Source organism: Polypterus senegalus, chromosome 16, assembly GCF_016835505.1.
Source record: "Polypterus senegalus isolate Bchr_013 chromosome 16, ASM1683550v1, whole genome shotgun sequence".
In the NCBI taxonomy this organism is placed as follows: domain Eukaryota; kingdom Metazoa; phylum Chordata; class Cladistia; order Polypteriformes; family Polypteridae; genus Polypterus; species Polypterus senegalus.
In genome coordinates this window covers 96,505,798-96,530,955 of record NC_053169.1, presented here as the reverse complement: position 1 = coordinate 96,530,955, position 25,158 = coordinate 96,505,798, and the positions used below count along the sequence as shown (strand labels likewise).

The 25,158-nt window shown below is 41.9% G+C and overlaps 1 protein-coding gene across 9 annotated transcripts in view; it reads left to right on the top strand.

Annotated features, from left to right (window-relative positions):
* The window catches only part of map7b (microtubule-associated protein 7b), a 95,745-nt gene that overhangs the window by 11,377 nt on the left and 59,210 nt on the right, over nucleotides 1-25,158 (top strand). For 3 of the 9 annotated variants that reach the window (XM_039738886.1, XM_039738887.1, XM_039738883.1), the window contains exons 1-2: nucleotides 11,983-12,234; nucleotides 24,237-24,329. In XM_039738886.1, coding sequence (XP_039594820.1) covers nucleotides 12,081-12,234; nucleotides 24,237-24,329 — 247 coding nt within the window. In that variant the 5' untranslated portion in view covers nucleotides 11,983-12,080. Of the gene's footprint in view, nucleotides 1-11,981; nucleotides 12,235-24,236; nucleotides 24,330-25,158 lie in introns of those variants that run through there. The other 6 variants (XM_039738882.1, XM_039738880.1, XM_039738889.1 and 3 more) reach the window with 3 other exon arrangements.

The window sequence follows — 25,158 nt, the reverse complement described above, 5'->3', positions numbered from 1 at the left end:
TTTTACTACAAATGATTGTGGTGTGCCATCTGTTGGAATGACAAATGTAGTGCATTTTATTACTACATGCCTTAGAAAATACATTCCAATAGTGCACTGAAGCCTACGATGATTGCTTAGATTTCAGTCCATCTTAGACGGGTACCACAGCTAGTCCTTTAATAAAAGGATAAATGTTTGTGTGCTGTATCTGGGTGTCTGTCCAGTTGCTGTTTCCCTGTCAGTCCAACAGATGGCTTATCACACACATCTGTAGTAATAAAATGCATTGCATTGTCATTCTAACAAATGGCACATCGCAAATATTGCTACTGCTTTTACGAATATCACACTAGTGACATATAACAGAGACATGTACATTGCATTTGTCAGTCCAACAGATGGTGCATCACAAACATTTGTATTAATACATTTTTTTTTTACTACAAATGATTGTGGTGTGCCATCTGTTGGAATGACAAATGCAGTGCACTTTATTACTACATGCCTTAGAAAATACATTCCAATAGATGGTGCACTGCAGTCATTAACACTGAGGCCTACATTGATTGCTTAGATTTCAACCCATCTTAGACCGGCACCACAGCTAGTCCTTTAAAAAAAGGATAAGTATCTGTGTACTGTATCTTTTTCAACCCAACAGATTCCTTATCATAAACATTTATATTGCATTTGTCAGTCCAACAGATGAGATGGCCCATCACAAGCACAAATCACTCATAACAAATGGCATACAACAGGGACATGTGATTTGCCACATGTTAATACTGAGGTCTATATTGATCACTTGCATGTCTACCTGTCTTAGACAAGTAGCATTGCATGTTATATATAAAAATACAAGGAGGGGGACCCAAAAAGTCCTGGAAGCTGAAATCGGTCAATAGCATGACAGTAGGGTGTAGTTATTGACTATGCTGAAGGGTAATATGCAATTTGTTATGTGCCATTTGGTATGGGATTTTTTAAATTTCTGTTAATGTTGGTGATATTCCATCTGTTAGAACGCCAAATGCAATGCATATGTCTCTGTTATGTGCCATTTGGTATCGAATTTTTGAAAGCAGTGTTAATGTTTGTGATGTGCCATCTGTTGGAATGATAAATTCAATGCATATGTCTGTGTTATATGCCATTTGGTATGGGATTCGTAAATGTGGCATGAATGTTTGTAATGCGCCTTCTGTTGGAATGACAAATGCAATGCATTTTTCTACTGAAAATGTTTGTGACGTGCCATCTTTTGGTTTGGTAGAGACATAGCAACCAGACAAACACACAGACACCTATCCTTGTGTTAAGGTGAATGTTTCACTTTAGAGCACAATTTTATGTTGCAAGTCAAAGGAGCAACCAGGTTAAACTTTAATGGTGAATGCTTTGACAGAAAAAACGAGCACTGGTCTGATTTCAGGGGCTTTGATCTTTTGTGCACAACTGAGTACAATAAAACTCCAGCCAGAGAGATTAATGTGCACATTTCCTGATGTATTCCAGGTCCTCCATTGTGTAATACAGCAGGATGGTGTTAAAGCAGGCTGTGCAATCCGTCTTCCATTACATTGATTTGGAAAGGTTGTAAGCAAATCATGTCCAGTAAGTGCCCAAATTACAGCTCTCCCTGGAAACTCTCCAGCACGCTCAACTACTTTTGTTGATTGTTCAAAGAAAAAAAAAAAAAAAGATGTTTTGGTAGACTAATGATGTTCACTCTTTAACTGCCAACTATCAGGACTGGCAGGCCAATGAACACGTGACACCAGTCGACTAGGGTTTCAGCAGCGACTCTGCTGATTGTCAAGGTAGGCTGCAATGCGCGATGACCAGGAGACAAGGACGCGGTCAGGACCCCATACACAACGCTAGGGCTGCGGAGATTAACCATATATAAATTCCCCTTAAAATCAGGAGTGCCTCGATGTTCCAATAATTGAAAGCGGCAACTATCGCACTCCATTTAGCGCTCGGAAAAGGAGTTGCCACCATTTACAGCCTGTCGCTGCTCTCAACAGTGAAGGCGCATTGAAACGGAGCACAGACATGCTCACGAGGCGCGAGTGCCCAGGCGCTACGTTGCTGTCAGATTGGTGTGATTTTTATTTTGTAAACTCGGACGTCTCGACCTCCACCATCTTCAGCGCCCCATCCTGTGTTTCTAGAGGCAGGGCTTCACAGGTCATCATTAACACTAGAATTACCAAAGCCTACGAAAAAACGTGTAAACCCAGCCCACGTTAAATCTGTTCGCACCTCTCCATTCAGCGTCTTTTGTCTTGTAAATGTGTCGATCAGCACGAGCAACAAGCAGCCTGCTACCCCATCTACCCCACCAATGCAGAAAGTTCTCTGAGCTCAAGTGTGTTTACCTGCGTGCGAGTTGCCAGGAGTTGTAGAGGGTAAATAATATCTCGTTATTTGGAACACATGCATTTCACGTGTGTTCGTGTCTGCGAAGATCTATGTTAGTGTAGGATGACAGGAAATGCAAGAAATGTTGAACACGTTTTTCATGTTTTAGTAATAACGAGAAAATTTTGATATGAAGTGTAGAATGTGTGATATCAAATATCCACTTTCACAAAAGGTACAAATATAACAGAACACACGTGCTTTTAGTCAAGACTATAACCAAAGAAAAAGAAATCAGGTTAGTGTGGTGACTTGTTGTCGTGACTTCTTTGGTAGTACAGCAGGAAGAGCTACTGACTCCTATTCCAAAGATCGCGGGTTCGAGTCTTCACGTGTCCCAAAGTAAACGTTTTGAGCTGTGAGCTGCTCTGATTGTTACTATTATACAATAAAAAACATACATTTGATTTGAGTTTGTAACAGCCGGTGGAAATGTGTGGTACTTGTAAAGGTGGGCGTTTTTTTTTATTCAGTTTTATTCTCTCAGTCACGTGAAATTACATCAGGGATCATCTCTGAGCCCTTTCTTATTTGCAAAGGTGATGGACAGGTTGACAGACGAGATTAGACAGGAGTCCCTGTGGCCTGTGATGTTTGCTGATGACATTGTGATCTGTAATGAGAGTAGGGAGCAGGCTGAGGAGACCCTGGAGAAGTGGAGATCTGCTCTAGAGAGGAGAGGAATGAAGGTTAGTAGGACCACCAAGACAGAATATATGTGTGTGAATGAGAGAAAGGTCAGTGGAATGGTGATGATGAGGGGAGTAGAGCTGGCGAAGGTGGAGGAGTTTAAATACTTGGGATCAACAGTACAGAGTAACGGGGATTATGGAAGAGAAGTGAAGAAAAGAGTGTAGGCAGAGTGGAGTGAGTGAAGAAGAGTGTCAGGAGTGATTTGTGACAGACGGGTATCAGCAAGAGTGAAAGGGAAGGTCTACAGGACGGTAGTGAGACCAGCTATGGTGGCACTGACCAGAAAGCAGGAGACAGAGCTGGGGGTAGCAGAGTAAAAGATGCTAAAATTTGCATTGGATGTGACGAGGATGGATAGGATTAGAAATGAGGACATTAGAGGGTCAGCTCAAGCTGGACGGTTGGGAGACAAAGTCAGAGAGGTGAGATTGCGTTGGTTTGGACATGTGCAGAGGAGAGATGCTGGGTATACTGGGAGAAGGGTGCTAAGGATAGAGCTGCCAGGCAAGAGGAAAAGAGGAAGGACTAAGAGAAGGTTTATAGATGTGGTGAGAGACGACATGCAGGTGATGGGGGTGACAGCGCAAGATGACAAGGACAGGACGAGATGGAAGAAGAGGATCTGCTGTGGCAACCCCTAATGGGAGCAACCGAAAGAAGAAGATGATTCTGTCAGTCGCATTCACACTCACCCCGATCTGACACTGTTAGTTTTCAAATAAAGACATGCTATGGATGTTATGACAGAGGTGAACTCGGATTGGAGAAAGAGAACAGAAGCCCCTCCCCGCAAGAAACGTCCACTCACATATAAGAACAAGGCAGCTGCACCAGGCGTAAATGGCACCGTTTCGATTCAGCAACAGGTCCGGCATCCTCCTGTCAGTCAGTCAGCCCCACGCCTGACCTTCAATGAAACAGCAGCACGGCTTACAGAGCTCGCTGACGATTATTTTTTGTGATGGTCTTTGCATTTATATGTTACTTATATAAAATCCACATCGAATGTTATTTACTTCAATTTATTTACTTATCTTCCTACAGCGTAAAGTCACAAGTAGACTATAGAGCTTCCTGTGCTTGATCGACAAGGGCATGCTCACAAATTACACGTGTAACGCCACGGAAAATGCCTGCTGATACTTCAGTACAACGAGAATGCAGTCAGACTTCTTTTTTGGGCACAGACACCGTCCAGATGTAAACACTGAGTGAGAACAGCAACAAGTCCTGATATTCAATAAAGAGTTTAATTAACAGCAAGAATCGCCTTCTCATTAAGAAACTGGCTGGAGTTTGAAGCCCCAGTTTAGCTGGTCATATCTGTCGGCTCGTTTCACGTCTCATTTCTGTTTGGCTGCCATTTAATGAAGAAGCAAATCAATTCAGAGGACTGAATCCTTAAAAACAGGGCTATTAGAATGAAGGGAAAAGGAGTTAATTAGCAGCGAAAACGGCTCACTAATTAAGAAGATGGTTAGAATGAAAACCTGCAGCCACTGCGGCCGACCAGGACCAGACTTGGGACACCCCTCTGCCCTAGAAAGTTTGCAGAAAGTTGAGGGGTTCTGAGGACTTCTTGAATCGCCCTTTAAGAAATGGGTGGTGCCGCTCATGGGGGCTCGACTTTATTCTTCTAAAACACAAGATCTTCGTTTCAGTTTGAAGTGAGAAAGGCTCTCGAGCCGAATGGTAGAAATCAAAACGGTTTGTTTTTGCAACTCACTGCTGCGTGGCTCTTGTGTATTACAGAATCAAGAATAAAATATGGATGTTTGACACGCTGACACGTAATGTGTGTAAATAAATTCTGATTTGAATGAGCTAGCTGGGACACAGCAGGACAAAGCGACATTGTAATAATAGCACATGGTGTGAAGAGGAGGAGGAGGAAGACGGGCCAGTCGTCTTCATTTCCACCAGTGCCTAATGCCCCTTGTGACCCCCATAGGCTTAAACCTCTTAGTGATTCAACGCCCTACTGATTATTTATTTTTATTTTTTTTTGGTCAGATCCAAACCCCACATGCTTATTGTTGTTGTGCACTGGCATCTACGTGGGCACAACCTTTGCTAAATATTTGTTTTGCTTGTTATTTATTTCAACTGTATTTGCAGTCAAAGTGAAATTTGTTTTATTTATTGCATAGCCGTGTAATGTTTGCCAGCTGGTGATAAAGTTTCATGCTGGTTACCTTCAAATGAACACCTGTTCACTTATGACGCTTACTGGCGTGAATTCCCGGGAGTCTCTGGTCGGAGACTTGCAGTTTTCTTTCTTTGCCCGTCAGTCCACAGTTACCTGACTTTCACAGCAATGTTGACTAAAGGGACATTATCCAGCGGTTTTCATTTGTCAGCTAAATTTACATAATCTTTGGGAGTCGGACAGTCACGGCACACTGGCACAGTAGTTAGTCGTGTAGTCTGACATCCCTGTGACTCGTCCCAAGGTGGGCTATGTGTGTGCATGAACGATGAGAGGCAGTAAGCACCCACCCAAATGTGCAAAGCGTGTACTGCAGTGCGTGGCTTGAGTGTTTTGGACCTCACAAACAGAAAAGAGGCTTGTCTGTCTGATGTCTCGTATTTTACGTACCACGACAGAATGGAAGACGGCTAAAGGGCCACGATTGCGACTAAACTCTTGAAGTGTTCACTTGCGCTCCGGCACGTTACTGGCTGTCATAAAAAAGTGACCCCATGCTGGAAAGTCATCACAGAGTTGTGTGTGAGTGAGCTCCCCGCATTCTGTTGTTAGGCAATGCCCACTGGTGATTTGTCAAGCAACTCCTCTCTGCCCAAGTACTGCTGGGAATAGGCTGACCTGTACTTTAATTTAGCAACCCTTAAAGTTATAAAGACAAAAAAAAATCACAAACAGGGGAGTTTAAAGAACACAAAACCAAACCCGGCCACAAATAAGGTGACAACAAGTGGCCTGTGAAAACCAAACACTTCAGTCAGCAAGACAAACGAGGTGTGGAATGAGAACCACAAATCGTAGAAATATCCAGTTAAGAGCTCGCTTGGAGAAGGTTCAGCTACCTCTTTATTTGCTTGCATTCACAAATCCATTATTATGTTTTGACACAATGATACGCCAATCTGTCTCACAAGCAAAGGCTTTAAAATGGGAGAGGTTGGCACAAGTCTCTTGAAGGTTAAGCACCAGTCGAGGGACAGATGCAATGCATTTTATTACTACAAGTATTTGTGACACACCATCTGCTGGAATGAAAAATGCAATGCATTTTATTACTACAAATGTTTGTGATGTGCCTCTTACATGCCTTTTATTATAGAACTAGCAAAATACCCGCGCTTCGCAGCGGAGAAGTAGTGTGTTAAAGAAGTAATGAAAAAGAAAAGGAAACATTTTGAAAATAACGTAACCTGATTGTCAATGTAATTGCTTTGTCACTGTTGTGAGTGATGAGTGTTACTGTCATATATATATATATATATATATATATATATATATATATATATATATATATACACACATATAAACATATATATATATATACATATCCAAATATATATATACACACACCCATATATACATACATACTGTATATATATATATATATATACACTGTGTGCACAATTATTAGGCAAGTGAGTATTTTGACCATATCATCATTTTTAATGCGTATATTCCAACTCCAAGCTGTATTAACTTGAATGCTTATTGGATTTAAGCACGTCAGGTGATGTGTATTTGTGTAATGAGGGAGGGTGTGGCCTAAGGAGATCAACACCCTATATCAAGGTGTGCAGAATTATTAGGCAGCTAGTTTTCCTCAGGCAAAATGGGCCAAAAAGAGATTTAACTGACTCTGAAAAGTCAAAAATTGTAAAAGTCTTTCAGAGGGATGCAGCACTTTTGGAATTGCTAAGATATTGGTGTGTGATCACAGAACCATCAAACATTTTGTTGCAAATAGTCAACAGGGTCGCAAGAAACGTGTTGAGAACAAAAGACGCAAATTAGCTGCCAAAGATTTGAGAAGAATCAAACGTGAAGCTACCAGGAACCCATTATCCTCCAGTACTTTCATATTCCAGAGCTGCAACCTACCTGGAGTGCCCAGAAGTACAAGGTGTTCAGTGCTCAAAGACATGGCCAAGGTAAGGAGGGCTGAAACCCAACCACCACTGAACAAGAAACATAAGTTGAAACGTCAAAACTGGGCCAAGAAATATCTGAAGACAGATTTTTTTCAAAGGTTTTATGGACCGATGAGATGAGAGTGACTCTTGATGGACCAGATGGATGGACCTGTGGATCAGTAATGGCACAGAGCTCCACTCCAACGTGGAGGTGGGGTACTGGTATGAGCTGGTATTTTTAAAGATGAGCTAGTTGGACCTTTTGCATTGAAGATGAACTCAAAATCAACTCCCAAACCTACTGCCAGTTTTTTGAAGACACTTTCTTCAAACAGTGATACAGGAAGAAGACCATGATTTTTATGCAGGCCAATGCTCCATCACTTGCATCGAAGTTCTCCACTGCGTGGCCAGCCAGTAAAGGCCTTAAAGATGAAGGAATAATGACATGGCCCCTTCCTCATCTGACCTAAACCCTATCGAGAACTTGTGGGCACTTCTTAAACGCTAGATTTACGGGGGAGAAAAACAATACACCTCTCTGAAGAGTGTCTGGGAGGCTGTAGTCACTGCTCCACAAAAAGCTGATCGTCAACAGATCAAGAAACTGACAGACTCCATGAATGGAAAGGCTTATGACTGTTATTGGAAAGAAGGGTGGCTATATTGGTCATTGATTGATTGATTGATTTTTTTGAAATGTCAGAGATGTTTATTTGTAAATTTTGAGGTGTTTGTTTATTATTCTCACTATAACAGATGAAAATAAACAAGTGAGATGGGAAAATTTTCATTTTTCCTTTAGTTGCATAATAAATCTGCACACTAATAGTTGCCTAATAATTGTGCACATATGTATTCCCCTGATGATGTTCACACTCACATTTCCGTTGTGAAACATTCAGATTTCAGGTTTATTAACATTTTGGATTGACTGATAGCACTGTGTTTGTTCCATATTAAAATTAATCCTCAAAAATACAACTTGCCTAATAATTCTGCACTCCCTGTATACATAAATATACATACATCCACATATATATACATATATATACATACATATATACATATACACACACACATATATACATATATATATATAATATACAGTATATATATATATATATATATACACACACATACACTCTTTGGGGTGCGAGCAACTGTTGCTGGGGGTGCCAGAATCCATCAAGGAAGAAAAGTGAAAAACATTATTTGTACAAAATCTTTATTTATCCATTCCTAAATAATTAAATAGGCAGGCTATTTTGTATCAGTGCAATATGCTGCTTGTTAAAACGGATGAATCCCGCTCTTATGTGCAAGTCTGCGTGGATATTATGAACTATCGTATCTGTTCAAGTTCTATTTACATTTTAAATAGAAGGAATTTTTATTTAGTCGACAGAAATATCTTTGGTAGGAATGTAAGTTAAATGTAGGCATCATTGCATAAATTTTTCTTCACTGTAGAAATGTAAAGAGTAAATTCGCCTTACATTCCAACCAAGGATATTTGTGTCGACCAGATAGAACTTGAAAAGATATATTTTTTCGAATGTGATTGCGTAATTCAGATCGAGTTGACCCGCACCAATGCATCGAGCCCGTGTGCTACTGTGGTTTTGCCTGCGTGCCTCAATAAGTTACCCTCCCCTCGCTCTTACTTTTTTACCGTTCATCTAATGATTACACTGAGTATGGCTTTACCAAAACAATCATTGATCGCGAATAAAGTATCCATTATTCATAAAGCTTCAATTGGTGATCTGTCTTTCTGCGTTAACCGCATATTTTTCATACGTCTCAAACCAAGGGGATGCAAGGGTAAAATGAATCGAAAGCTGATATATATATATGTATATATATATATATATATATATATATATATATATATATATATATATATATATATATATATATATATATATATATAGAAATAGTTTTACTGTGAAATAATGCAAAGAGTACGCAACACGTGTTTCGCCTAATTTTGAGGTCATCAGGCGTACATACTCAGTGCACCCCGTCTCGGGAATCGGACGTCGGCGCTAGCTAGGCGAAGCCTCTTCCATTGCACCACGGTGTGTGGTTAGTCTATTTGAGAGTATGTAGATCGGGATATATATATATATATATATATATATATATATATATATATATATATATATATATACCATCGAGTGAAGAAGTAGTGTGTTAAAGAAGTTATGAAATAGAAAGGGAACATTTTGAAAATAACGTAACATGATTGTCAGTATACAGTAATTGTTTTGTGAGTGTTGCTGTCATCAAGGATTTGATTATCATCATTTCTTTCAATCAGGCTCGTATTTGGAGGATGTGTTGTGTTCAAGTTACATTTCATGTTTGTCAACCGTTGTAAAGATGACAGGTTTCATTCATCTATTTGTTTCTTACTGCATCAATAAACAGCTCGTCTTCCTCTTTATCCGAGACCTGACACACTGCATGCACGGGTTTACCTTTCCCAGTCCTGCAAACTTTAGCGAAGTGGTTGAATTTACCACATTTTTTACACTTGTCTTCCTTTAGCGGGACATTGACTTTTTCCACCGTGTGCTTTGTTTCCGCAGTAGCTGCACTTATGAATATGATTCTATGTATAAGACGCTTCATATTTTTTTGCTGCCTTCTCAATTGTGTAATTCGGTTTTTGTTCAGCACTCTTTGGAACTGTTACATTTTGTCTGTGCACTGCGTCAGTTCACGTGAGCCGCTCGGTGTTCTTGCATCGAAGTTTCCAGCTGTGCTGGTGCCATCTCGTGCTATGTCCACGGCTGTATGTAATGTTAGCTAAGACCCAGCACTTAAAACTTTCTCTCGCAGTTTCAATGAGTTTGTGCCAAACACCACCCTGACCATCTCGTCTTCCTCTGCATAAGCACAGTCCTTGACCCGTGAATATTTAGCGGCAGTGTTTCTATTGGATTGCCGCTGACGGACGGCCTTATATGGGCAGGCACTAAATTACGTGGGAAGCGTAACTCCGCCTCCCACGGCCATCGAGCAGAAGTCTATTATAGTATATGGAAGAAAAAATAGCTTCCAGTTATGACCATTACGCGTAGAATTTCGAAATGAAACCTGCCCAGCTTTTGTAAGTAAGCTGTAAGGAATGAGCCTGCAAAATTTCAGCCTTCTACCTACACGGGAAGTTGGAGAATTAGTGATGAGCGAGTGAGTGAGTCAGTGAGAGCTTTGCCTTTTATTAGTATAGATTCATAAAATCAGTGCTTATGTTTATGATGCTCCATCTGCTGGAATGACAAATGCAATGCATATGTGTGTCTTATATGCCATTTGATATGGGATTTGTAAAAGCCGTGTTAATGTTTGTGATGCCCCATTTGCTGGAATGACAAATGCAGTGCAGTTTATCACTACAAATATTTGCTTAATCTGTTGGAATGACAAATGCAATGCAATTTATTATTACAGATGTCTGTGATGCACCATCTGTTGGAATTACAAATGTAATGCATTTTATTGAGACAAATGTTTGTGATGCACCATCTGTTAGAATGACTTAAAGCAGTGTATCTTTCTCTATTATATTTCATTTGGTAGGGCATTCGTAAAAGCAGTAGTAATGCTTGTGATGCACCACCTGTTGAAATGACAAATGCAACGCATTTTATTGCTACAAATGTTTGCTTCATCTGTTGGAATGACAAACGTAATGCATTTTATAACTACAAATGTTTGTAATGCACCATCTGTTATAATGACTAATGAAATGCATATGTCTTGCTTATTGGTATGGTATCATTTGGTATGGGATCCATAAAAGCAGTAGTAATGTTTGATGTTCCATCTGTTGGAGGGACAAATGCAATGCATTTTATAACTGCAAAAGCTTTTGAAGCACCATCTGTTTGGAATGATTAAAGCAATGCATCTGTGTCTATTATATTCCATTTGTTATGCCATTCGTAAAAGCAGTAGTAATGCTTGTGATGCACCACCTGTTGAAATGACAAATGCAATTCATTGTATTGCTACAAATGTTTGTGATGCACCATCTGTTGGAATGGCAGAGATATAGCAACAGGGTGCACACACAGACACTTTTCATTTCAGTTAGGTGGACAAGCATATCCCCTTATATGTAGGCATTGTTTATATGAAGATCTGTTGTTTCCTTGTTCAGATATCAAGGGTGCGCTTTCTTCACGTAATTTTTCAGTTTAAAAGTGCACCTTTTTTCCTTTCTCTCTTTAAAGATGGTTCCATCCTCTTCTGTTTAGTGCACTAATTTTTAATCCTGCCTGGCACAAGCTAGTAAAGTCAGTGAAGCTCAAAGTCCCTTTTAATAACTACGGGTTAAAGTGTAAAACTTCTTTTCCTGTTGCATACACTTTTGTTTTTTTGCTCTCATGAGCTGAATTACACACACACACACACACACACATAGCTGAGAGGTGCCTTTGTTTTAGGGTAATTTGCTTCTATAAATGCTTGTCTGTGGTAGAAATGTTTAAATATGTAGGCAAATGAGCAGACAATAGCAAAAGGCCGATATCTCTCGTTTGCCTTCCTGCGTGGCCTTAAGCGCGTCAATGGCCGGCTTGAAGCCCCGTCATTGTTCTTAGGAGTGGAAAGGGAGCCGCGCAGCAGACAGCTGTTGGCACTGCTGACCAGCTACCCCCGGCTTAGCCGCCGCTAAGCTGCTCAGACCACTGACACAGTGTGACACGTCGCGTCACCATTGGAAGTTCCTCCATAATCTCCTGTTAGAAATTTCATCTTGCAAATCTGCTCACACAAAGCGGGGATGTTACAAACGCTTTGTAGAACAGCCTTCTTCGGACTAAAAATGAGTTCCTTTCCAGGAAGAGATGGCCGCTTGGCATGGTAGGGTCGAACTTTTAGTAATATGTGAACCGTGGATGACTGCTGGAAGATTTATTTTCTCTCCTTTTGGAGGAACCACACAGATTTCATCCCTAAAAAGAAAATCTTCAATTGAGGCAATAATGTTGGAAGAAGCGGGTAAGTCACCGTTGTTACTTTTTTCTATTTGTGACTGCTGCTTCTCCAAATAATCTGATCGATCCTAACACATTTTGAAATTCCTTTTGCTGTTTGAGTTGTACTTCTGATGCTACAATGCAGTTCTGTGATGTCATTTCTTAATCTTTTGCGTTAGACAATTTGAACTGATTAGTGAGACCACAGACATTTGAGCCATCTTTGTAAATGTGAAGATGCCGTGCTTTATGGTATCAGTTGCCCGCTGAGTAAAGTGCCATCTTTGTTTGGTTTAATGCCAATTGAGATCTAATTTTGTCAGCTCAGCCATTAAATGACTTTGTAATTCAAATCCCCAAAAAAAGATGGGTAACACGCCTCGGCCTTCATTTAGTAAATACCGTTCACTGCGTTGGCACTTTTCTACGTTTGGTAGCCACCTGAAGATCTGAGGATTGTGCTGGTGCTTAACCTTCAGGAGACTTGTGCCACCTGTCCTCTCGGAATTGTAAAGTTTTTGCTTTGAAAACAGAATGGCGCGTCGTCGTGTCGAAAAACGTAATGATCCATTTGTGAATGCGAGCCATCGAAGAGTGGGCATTTGTGGCTATCGTTCCACACCTCGTTTGCCTTACAGACTAAAAGTATTTGATTTCTACAGGCCACCGCTTGCTGTGTCCTCAAAATGGCTTTGTGTTTTTTAAAGACTAACAATGTTGATGTCCTGTGCAGCCTGCACGGTGCCCTGTGGCCTTTTCCCACCATTTGGGCACAGAGGAGCTGTGTGACAAACAGCCAGCCTAACAACTAACTGCGGCCAGCCCAGCTAACCACCTGAGCATTAACCCCGAGTGTGACTAGGGCTTGGAATTCTGCGTCAATACGGTTAAACCCGAGGCAGACTCGGAGTGACATGTAATGAATGATTTGTGTCAAATTTTAGAGCAGGGGTCAAGTCCAGTCCTGGAGGACCAGCGTGGCTGCAGGTTTTCATTCTAACCGTTTTTTTTTTTTTTTTTTAATGAGTGCCCTGCTTGTCTTGCTAATTAACTTCTTGTGAATTCATTTTAATTGGCTTGTTTTTTTAAGATTCGTTCCCCTAAATTTCTTCCTCGTTCCTCTGAATTGCTTCATTTCTTTCCTGAAATGGCACCCAAACAGAAATGAATTGTGAAGTGAGGGAGCCAACAGAAGACCAAGTCAGGGCCTCAAACTCCAACCAGTTTCACTCCAACCAGCTGCTTAATGAGGTGCTGATTGTCGTTAATTAAACTCGTTCTTTAATTCCGTGGCTTGTTGCTGCTCTCGTGGTGAATTAGCAGACATTTCCGAAATTGTTGATTTTCTCTTTTCTTAGAGCTCTGTTAAAATGTTTTGGGGATCTGAGCAGATCGACATTCCTGACACCTTCATCTTTCTTTATTTTCAGATATTATATGATGGACACCAGTTGTTTTGGCTCATTTTGAATCTCATTATTGTTTGGCTGCTAATTAAGGAAAAAGAAACAATTAAGGGGCCTGAGTCTTCAAGAACAAGTATATATATATATATATATATAATATATTAGCCAACCCGCGGCGTACCATACGCAACATAATCAGGCCGTTTTTTTAATGATTTTTAAGCACAGGGAGAAAATGTAACATTTGAAAAATCGGTAATGTACTGAATCAGCAAGAAAAGCAACATTGTAACAATGCACGGTACGAACCAACACACAATCGTCCGTGACTGAAAACTGCCGGACTGCCATCGCTCATGTGCCCACCTCCAACTCGTCACTTGAGTCGTTGTTGTCTTTGCACAGTCCAGATGCACCTGTGACTCACGTAGACTTTCCGTGTTCCTGCAGGAGCATCTAAGAAGACACACATTTGTTGCGGATGCGAATTGCTGTATGTAGCATGTAAAACCGTTTGCTGTGGTGCACGCGGTCGTGCGTCGTAACCGAAAACTTGGTTTTAAAAGACTGCTTATCTCATTGTGTTTTAACGTCAGTTGTAAAGGATTGTTTTAAGGATCCCATGAGATACCTCTCGCAAACCGTTTTACACGCTGCATATGGCGATTCACCTCCACGAGAAACATGCCTCTATGAATGGTCAATGTGGCTCGGAGGTGCCAGGAGTTGGTGGGCATGGCTCCTTCCTGCGTGCGCCATAGGTGTCTTACTTGTCGGTAGCTCAGTGAATCCACGCCCCTTCCGGCGAGCTTTCTATGGTTGTCTTGCCTTAGTGAATTATATATATAGATATATATATATATACACATATATATTACTCTAAACGTACGTACATGTACTAAGTACGTAGAAAATGAGTTATGGGTACTCCCCAACAATGGCATGATGACTTGTCTGATAACGATGAGTTTAATTTTAACAAAGGAGAGCGTTACTGTGTAGCACCGCCGTTGTCGTCTGGAGTTTCTTCTTTCACTTAAGGCATACTAGGCGGTGTTTTGCGGGTAAGGAACATCGTGATGGGCAGTTGCTGGCGCTGCTTTTCCATTTGTGTAAGGAGAGTTTTATACACTTCCGTGGCGTCGTCAAGAGCATTTCTGAATTGCAAAGAACAAATCATTTGTGGGTTCCATTCTTCAACCGATATCTGGAGATCTTTTACCGTTCATAGAATAGTCGCGAGACGCTCGAGAGTTAGGCTGGCGTCTTCTTCCTGTGCTGCGTCCTCTTGTTCCTTATCCTCCTCGCTCGCTGACTTGGTCATCTCAGCCAAATCTTCGTCGCTCAGCGTCTTGGAGTGGGCATCGAGCAGTTCATTGACGAAAGTTAACTCTTTACACAGCGAAACACGTTGATGCTGAATGAACGAGATGAGATTTCCTGTTTAACCCAAAGTTGAATTGAATTCTGCACTCTGTCGCTGAGCCAATCAGCACCCAGGAACTTAACTGCGTGCTCTGATTGGGTAGCTTCTCAGCCATCCGCCAATAGCATCCCTTGAATAAAATCAACTGGGCAAAACAACTGAGGAAGCATGTACTAGAAATAGAAAGACCCATTGTCTGCAGAAACCCGCAAACCAGTGAAAAATCCGCAATATATATTTAAATATGCTTACATATAAAATCCGCGATAGAGTGAAGCCACGAAAGTCAAAGCACGATATAGCGAGGGATTACTGTAATTTTTTTTCCCCCCCAAACCCCTCCACCCAGAAAGCAAAACTTACACTCTGGGCTTGCGGCCTTTTAAAGCGAACCTCATTATGAGGGGTTGACTGGGCTGCAAGTCTGTCTCATTTCTAAAAATCAGGAGTGGTCTCCCGTCGACTTTCTCATATACTCAGATATGGGGATGGATATCTGAGAAGTAAACCAAAATGCAATAATTATATTTTTTATATTGCGTAAATTAAAGAACCCTAAACATCAAATCAAATTAATCATATATTGAACAATTATTATAAAATTAAAGTTGAATAAATTGGACTCTGCAGCTGCATGAATAAAAAAAAGTACCACTTCAGGTTAGCGGAAATAGTGCAAAAATTGATAGAAATCTAGGTTTTGTACCAAATTCTTGTGTGCAAAATTTAGTTGACTGAAATGAAAGCGTACTCAAGTTATCGTGTTTACATACACGCACACATACAGACGCACAGACACACACACACACAGACGTAATTCCAAAAAGGGTATTTTCAAATTCAGGGAGGTCTAAAACGTTGAGATTCATCAAAATCTCGAAATCGAATCTTTGGACAATTACAATATTTTCCCTTTATTTTGTATACGAGAAAGTAAAAAGGAATCTAATTGGCGTCATGTTGCCTGTTTTTAAACTGAATTAATAAGAAACATAACATATTGGACAAACAAGAGGAGACCCTTCAGCCCATAAAGCTCAATCATTTAGCTAATAGCTAAGCTGCCCCGACATCTCACCTAGGTCCTTCTTAAAGGTTCTGAAAGTTTTTGCTACAACTCCCGTCTCTCGGTAGTTTGTTTTAGAGTCATACAAACCTCTTTGAGTAAAGAAGAGCTTCCTGGCTTCAGGCCTTAATGTCCACTGGTGTCTTTGAGTTTGTGACTCACCCTTCAGCTGAAAGAATTCTCCTGGATCTTCTTGATCAATGTCTTTGAGGATTTTGAAGACCCGGATGAGCTCTTCAGTGTGACTTTCTCTGCTTGAGACTAAACTCGAGACTCTTGAGTATGTCACAGTAGGACACGTCCTTAAGTCCCATGATGCGCTTGGTTTCTCTCTCCTGCCCAGCTTCAGGTGCTGCTATGTCTGACTTGTAGCGTGGTGACCAGAACTGCCCACAATACTCCAGGTGTCTTCTCACTTGTCTGTTATACAGTCTGAGCATAAACGTCCCTTAATTTACATTCAACAATTCTCATAATCATTTCTTTGCATTTCTTAGATCAATGATTCTTAACCTTTTTTGAGTCACAAACCTCTTTAAGAATCTGTTGAAAGCTATGGACCCCCTTCCCCCAGAAATATTCATATAAATACAAACTTTGCAATGCTGTAAAAATAAAGCCCAATGCATGCAGTGCATAATGTTACCACAAAACGAACATGTCAAGTAACCATGAAGCATGCTTTTCATTGACTGTATGCGTCACTATATGGGATATAATGCACAGGTGAGGTGCGGCACCGCTTTCCATTGTGTCGTGTTCCACTGTTACAGGGAACTGTGAACCTAGCCTAAAGCCCCCCATACATTTACAGATGCACTGCCGATTTTTCGGCCGTTCAACGAGTCATCACGCATCGAAAGCCTGAAAAATCATCTGTTGTGTTCTCAGCTCCGTCGGCTCCCCTTCGCTATGCGCTAGTGAAGGGGCCAAAGGAGCCGAGAACACAGATCTCCCTACCTGTCTCCAGCAGAGGCTCGTTCTGCTGATCAGCTGGCCGGTGAGTGACACAATGCACTAAACTTCCGGCTGGCTGACAGAGGAGACAGCGACTGCAGCAGACAGAGGCATCACATTACTTTGGATGGGGGCGGTGGTCGAGATATTCGGCAAGCTGGATCTGCCCGTCCATGTGGACACCCGCAATCTGCGGCCGCCAATCAATTGTGTTTGTCTTTAATCTGGCATTATAGTAGAGTGTTGGCTTCCTAGCCAGCAGTTCTGTGGTGAAATGACATGTATGTTGCCTTCCTTTCCTTCAATGGATGTAGAAAATACATCAGCATAGTATATACATACAGAGGAGTCGGAGTCGGAAGATTTAGAAACTGAGGAGTCGGAGTCGGAGCATTTATCTACCGACTCCAAAGCCCTGCTTTGCATGCATGAATATGATGTACTTTATTTATCGAGATTTGATTGTGTCATACATATATGACATACACAAAGTATTATTAAACTTTAAAGTTAACGATCTGAAAAGAAACATTCCTTTCTTATGCAAAAATTCATGGGCACTCATAATTATAAAAAACACATCTACTACTATTACTATGTTTTCTACTACCATTACTACTACTACATCTACCCTCTCGTTATCTGCTTTATTTCAATGAGAAGGTTGTCCTTGTTTGCCATTGAGTAAGAATATGAAACTGAAACAAAGTGCTGGAAACCCTGATGCACAACGGTAGTGTGAAAGAAAAATGAACTGCTTGCAAGCTCTACTGAGGGTTAACAGCCGACAAAGCTGTTTTGCTGTAACGGCAGGTTATTTGTACATTCGGCTTCTGTCATAAGACAGGGTCCAGTTTAGGAACGCGTCTATTTGACACAAGAGAGCTGACTTTTTCTTCTTTAAGGTCTATCTGACAAGTGAAAATAATAAGAACAGATGGCCCGTTAGTATACTTAAATAAAATGTTTAAGTAAACAATATTATGTTTATCTTTAAAGAAATAAGGGGAAGGGGGAGGAAGGGGCTTAAAGGTCAGGTTTCGAAGGCCAGCAATGATGTGTGGAGCTGAGACATGGGCAGTGAAGGGAGCACAGGAGAAGAAGCTGGATGTGGCAGAAATGAGAATGTGGAGATGGATGTGTGGAGTTACAAAGAAGGACAGAATGAAACAATCAGAGGAACAACAAAGGTGTGCAAGATATCTAAGAATGGACAGGAAAGTAGGCTGAAATGGTATTGACACGTGTTGAGGAGAGGCAAGGAATATGTAGACATAAGAGTGATGGGATTGGAAGTCCAGGGGACGAGACAGTGAGTCCAAAGCAGAGGTGGATGGATAAAGTGAAAGAAGATCTGAAGGAGAAAGGGTCTTACTGGGGGAGGATGTGCAGGACCGTGCTATAAGCAGAAGGTTGATCAAGAACATCGACCCCACATAGAAACCAGAAAAGATTAAGAAGGAACTGGAGTGTAGTTTATTTTATTTTTATACGTGAAACTGTTTATATAATGAGGTCTACGCTGTTAAAGTTTATTAATGTTTAGTTATAGTCATCTTTATGTGCTTTAGCCACTTCTGAAGGTGCTTCTGCTGTTTCCAAAGCTGAGCTGGTACAAAGGTCAACACGTCAGCTGCCGTCGTACTCTTGAGGTTTATCCTGCCATCGCTTGAAGGGCTGAGGTGTTTTTCTTCAGTTTATGAAATCTGCTGGAGACTGAAGGTGCTCCTCCATCGAGTTCTCAATCGACTGCAGACTGTGCACTGCCTCGCTGAGTTCAGGAGACGTTTTACATGTGTTTTGAATCCTGTAGGTTGCTTTGAATACAGGTGTCTGATAAGTAAGAAGGACAAATGTTAACAAGGACGATGAGAAAGACACCCAAACGTGCATTTGCAGGCACTCTGTGAGTATAAGAAAAGCTTTGTTCCACGTTTATACTGTCGGAGGAACAAACTGGGCTAAGCAGTCACTGTAAGTTTTGAGTGGCCATTGTTAGTCTTGTCAGTTGAGCAAGTGTAGCAGTGGTGGAACAAGAGTTTTGACCTGGGATGGGCAAGTTCATTAGTGGGTCCAACCTCTCAACATATAACAACCCACCCGGTTAGAGTTTCCGGTTAGAGATGAATGGGTGGGGGATTTTTCCAGAGGTTGGTTATGGATTATGGGTGGTCGGTAACATAGGATGGTTTCCAAGAAAGGCAGATGGAGATGGGGCATTTCAGTTGTGGTGGATAGTTTTTCTTCAGTTGGGTGTGGTTGATAGTTTCCTGGTGGGTGTTTTGGTTATTTCCGGGGTAGATGAGCCCCTCGCTGGTTATGGATTATGGTTGGTCGATTACATAGGATGGTTTCCGGGAAAAGCAGGTGGTGGTGGGGCATTTCAGTTATGATGGATAGTTTTTCTTCAGTCGGGTGTGGTTGATAGTTTCCTGGTGGGTGTTTTGCTTACAGTGGAGGGCTTCTGGGGTCGGGGGGCACCCTCGTGGTTAAGGGTTATGGGTGTTCGGTTACATAGGATGGTTCCTGGGAAGGGTTGGTGATGATGAGGGTTTACGGTTGTGATGTGTGGTTTACCTTCTGTCTGGTGTGGTTGACAGTTTCTGGTGGGTGTTTTGGGTACAGTGGAGGTTTTCTGGGGTAGGTGGGCCCCTTGTGGTTATGGGTTATGGGTGGTCTGTTACGTAGGATAGTTCCTGGGAAAGGCAGGTGGTGATGAAACATTATGGTTGTGATGGATGGTTTCCCTTCAGTCAAGGGTGGTTGATAGTTTCCTGGTGGGTGTTTTTCTTACAGAAAGATCGTTTTTGGGTTAGGTGGGGCCCTTTGTATTATTGGTGCACTGACTGACCACCCTCTTGCCACCTCCACCAATGAAGTGTTAAAAAAAATGTAGAGATATTGAAGATTATGTTAATCTGCAGTGCTGATTGCAGCTCAGGGTTACATTAAGGTAGAATTTGTGAGCTCCGTCATTTAGAGCATTTCCACTAGCTCTGCGATAGGCCTCAGCGCCATGCAACTATGAGGAGGAGCAGGTGGAGATGATGAAAAGATGGACATGAGTGCAAATATTTATAACTGCCATCTATAGTTTTGTATGGCCAATTTTAAGGTGGCTGATGGCATTGTGTTGTGTAGAAGTGGAGAGGAAGTTGGACAAATGGTTGAGGGCTTTGAAAGATAGAATTCTGGTTGGAGGTAAATTGGAAGAAGAAGAAAAAATATGTGAGGTTTAATGATGATCAGGATTCAGAAGTTAGCCACCTGCAGGGAGAGCTACTGAAAAGAGGGGATACGTTTAAATATCTAGAATCAGTGGTAGCCCAAGATGGAGAATTAGATGCAGAGACAACCCATAGAGTGGAGTGTGGGTGTCACAATTAGTATTGTGTGACCAAAGAATTAAGGTGAAGATTAAAGGTCTTGTTTTTAAGACAATGGAGAGACCAACCATGATGTGTGGAACTAAGACGTGGGAAGTAAAGAGGGTGCAGGAGAAGAAGTCGAATGTGTCAAAAATGAGAATATGGAGATGGATGTGTGGCGCTGCAAAAACAATCTGAGGTACAACAAAAGTGAAGGGAGATATCTAATAAGTGGTAAGGATATATGATGAGGAGAGACAAGGAATATGTGGGCAAAGACTGATGGGAATGGAAGCCCATCAGAAAGTGAGGGAGGTGAAAGTGAAGGAGGATGGATAAAGTAGAAGATGATCTGACAGGGGAGGAGGTGCAGGACCGAGCTGTTTGGAGAAGGTTGATGAAGAATTCCAATCCCACATAGAAGCTGGAATAGATGAATATAAAGAAGTTATAATAGTTTTGTTCATGATTTGTGACAAATTATCAGCAAGAGTGAAAGGGAAGGTCTACAGGATAGTAGTGAGACCAGCTATGTTATATGGGTTGGAGACGGTGGCACTGACCAGAAATCAGGAGACAGAGCTGGAGGTGGCAGAGTTAAAGATGCTAAGATTTGCATTGGGTGTGATGAGGTTGGACAGAATTAGAAATGAGGACATTAGAGGATCAGCTCAGGTAGGACGGTTGGGAGACAAAGTTGGAGAAGCGAGATTGCGTTGGTTTGGACATGTGCAGAGGAGAGATGCTGACTATATTGGGAGAAGGGTGCTAAGGATAGAGCTGTCAGCTAAGAGAAGAAGAGGAAGGACTAAGAGGAGGTTTATGGATGTGGTGAGAGAGGACATGCAGGTGATGGGTGTAACAGAACAAGATGGAGAGGATAGAAAGATATGGAAGAAGATGATCTGCTGTGGTGACCCCTAACGGGAGCAACCCGAAAGATGAAGAAGATGATAGTTTTGTTCAGAGGAGCAAGTCTTTCATCATTTGTTCCTCAGGAATTACATTACATTATGTTACATGTACTTATTTTTCACCTTTATCCAGTTTATACAAGTGGTTCCATTTCTTTTGGTTTTCCAGTTTCAACACAGGCAGGTCATATGACTTGCTCAGGGTCACACCGTGTCAGTAGTGGGATTTGAACCCGCAATCTCAGGGTTTTACTTTAATCCTTACTTTGGGGGGCACTATTTGTGCTTTTATTTTAAATGACTTCTCCTCAACCAAAAGGACAAATGAAAGAAAACAGTTGTAAACGTTGAAAATATGAAGCCTGCCGTTTTAACGAGAGAGCGGCACCGAATGCTCTTTCAAATCCGACTTAACCTACTTTCCCAGAGAAAGCCACAGCACGTGCTGTTTGCAGCCAAGGTTAACTCATCCTAGTCCTGGAGATGAGCTTTGCGATATGTTCAGCAATTAGAGGTTTTTGGGATTGCAGAGGCAACTGGGCTCCCCAGACAGAGTGAATAGCCTTGATGAAGGGGACTGTGGCTCCAGCAGACCACCCACTGCAGGGCCTTTATGCTGTCTTACTTCAAGTTGAAGTTTATGATCATGCAAGGAAACACGCGGGCCTCTGGCGCTTAAATGAAGGCGGATTCGCGTACAGCAACCTGAGCGTTTCCATTTTTGACAAGATGGTGTTTAGTGTTCACAATGTGGGGAAAAAAGAACACCCTCATAGATGTCTGTGATCTTCTGTTTCCTTCCTCTCTTTATGGAGGTGTTCGCCACGGTTAATGATCAATAAATACAACGCTTACACTTGACTACAAAATGTTTGAGACAAAATCACATTTTTAATTGGTTTATGCACTTTGCTCCTCAGTTTAAAATTACAAATCAAACAATTCAGACGGTCTTGCGGTGGACTGGCGCCCTGCCCGGGGGTTGTTCCTGCCTTGCGCCCTGTGTTGGCTGGTATTGGCTCCAGCAGACCCTTGTGACCCTGTCTTAGGATATAGCGGGTTGGAAAATGACTGATTGACTGACTGACAATTCAGACATCGTGATTAAAGTGCACACTGCAGACTTTGATTGAAGGGGATTTGCAGACATTTCGGTCCCACAACACATTTTTTGTGTGTTCCCCTCCATTTCAGGGCACCATAACGTTTGGAACACCGCAATTAAAGGTCTATTAAAGCCGTTGTCATATTTAGGACTTTGTCGCATATCCCTCACATGCAGTGACTTCTTTGTTATTCACAGTCATCACCCAAGGTGCTGAGGGTCTTCTCTGGTGATGCTCTGCCAAGCCTCTAAGGCAGCCATCTTCACCTCCTGCTTGTTTCGGGAGTCTTCTTTGATTTTCATTGGCACAGCTATTGTCCTCGTGTTGAACAATGGCAACTATAAACTCCACAGGGTAGAAGCAAGCCGATGAAACCCACCTGAGGAATCACAAACACCAGGGACACCAAGTGTCCCAAACATTATTGTGCCCTGAAATGGGGGGACATGTAGAAAAAGTGTTGTGGGACCGAAATGTCTGCAAATCCCCTTCAATCAAAGTCTGCAATGTGCATTTTTAATAACAATAACGGAAAATTGTTGGATTTGTAATTTTAAACAGTGGAGCGGAGTTTGGGGAATCAAGGAAAAATATCCCAAATGTTATGGTGGGCACTGTACTTTTGAATTATTTTATCAGTCCACCCTTTTCTAAACCTGATTTATGGAAATTATATCAAAATGTAGAGTACTGCAGGGCTGGAACCTGCTCTGGTGGGCTTCTGCGCAATGGCAGGAATGAGCTCCGGATGGAATAGGATCAATGCTGTTCTGCTCCCCTGGGTAAAGCCTGTGCTGGGGTACGAGAAGGACGATTCCCAAATTCATCATCTGTGAAAAGCAATGGACATTTAAAAGGTTATGGGAGTTTGCCACACCTCCCTAGTATTTCTTTTTATATTTTGCACTTGAAGAAGGTTTACCAAACACTCCGTAGACAAGATGATACAAAACCTTAGAGTTCTGAGGTCACTTCTGCGTGGATATCCCTCACAATATTCACTCAGTGAATGGGGGGTCTTTGCCAGGGTATTCCCTGTCTGCTATATTGTTTGAGAAGTTCAAGGGGAGCATTTCCAGGAACAGAGGAGGTTCAAATGGGAAAATCTGCCTGTTACTTCACACGTTGTAAGGGCATTCAAAGTGTGGTGCAAAATTTGAGAAACAGTTACGACATATCCAAGTCCCGTCCCTTTCAAAGCCATGTGGCCAAAGAAGTAACGTTACCAATTCTTTGATTTTGGTGGACAGCGCATGGCTTCTCCATGTAGATGGTTTGTCCATTACTTAAGGTGCAAAATCTTTTGCAAATATTATTCCGTCTCTGTCAAACTGATATCTCTTCATGAACTCATTGTCCTGCATCTCCAAAACATTCGGTCTTTCCCTAGATGTACTTGCTCATCTCTTTTGAAACGCCCTCTTCAGGACAGCTCTCTAGCGCTTCTAAATCCTGGTAAAGTTAGGAGTAGTTTCCTAAATTATGAAAATTGATACGATTCTTTTCTCCTGCCTCTAAGAGTAGGACCGGATTTGCATCACTCTGAGGTTTGACTCGTACTCTGTGACGAATAAATCTGTTTTGGGCGGTTATCACAACAAGCAGCAATTGTTATCTTCTAAGCAGGCTAAACGTTTCAGAAGAGTACATTGAGAAGTATGTGGAGTATTTATTTTAATGTGTCACTACTGTTTTATTAAATTTAACTCATCTTAATGTCCGACACTGAATCCTGCCCTGACCTAATATGTATGATGTTTGCTTCTTTCTGTTTAATCCAGGATCAGAAACTCAGCCTAAAGCAGATGAGAAGATTTCCTTGGCACCCCATCGCCCTGCGTCAGGACATAGTCCCACTTCCACCAACAAAAATGGTTTGTCCTCCTGCTTTTATTTTCCCGTGTCATGTGTTAACTTGACTTTTCGGATCTGTAGGTTTACTTTTTAACTTGGAGTTAGCCAATTTATGCATTTCTTCTTCTTCATGTACTGTCCATTACTGCTATGCTTTGGATTTTTTTTTTCTTTCCCCAGTCGACTCTATTTAAGTGCGCGGCCTGCGGATGAAATCGCCACATGCACTTAACCGGAGTGCAACATGTCAGCCCTGAAAGTTGACCGCTCAGTTACCCCACCTACTAGCCTAGTCAAACGCAATAAAACATTCGTTAAAATAGACTACGAAGGAGAATATAGTGGATACATCTATAATACATGCATACATATTAACTGTTCAGATTGTGGCGGTCCCGGCCAGGACGCCCCTTTGGCACTGATTTCGGGGGAGCAAACCTGGGCTGCACACTACGTCACCCAGAACGCTTTGTGTTAGCCCCCCTGGGTGGCATCAGGGCCACAATCATGGAACACCGGAGCTCAGTCCTGTTGGGCTCCATGACCACCACCAGGGGGAGCTGCATGACTTCAGGAGCCCATCTGGGCTTTAATTCCGCCACACCCAGAAGTGCAGCCAGAATAAGGTCAACGAGCACCTGGAGCACTTCCAGGGGTGCTATAAGAGGAGCCAGCAGCCACTACTCAAGAGGAGGAGGAGGACGACGACACTGCCTGAGAGGAGTGGAGGAAGAAGAGTGCGATATTTGGATGTTTTCTTTTCTGTGTGTTTTGGGGACTGTGTAGGGCCTGTGGGACACGGGGAAGACGCGCCCCAGGGCTGAAGAATACGAAAGTAAATATTTTTGT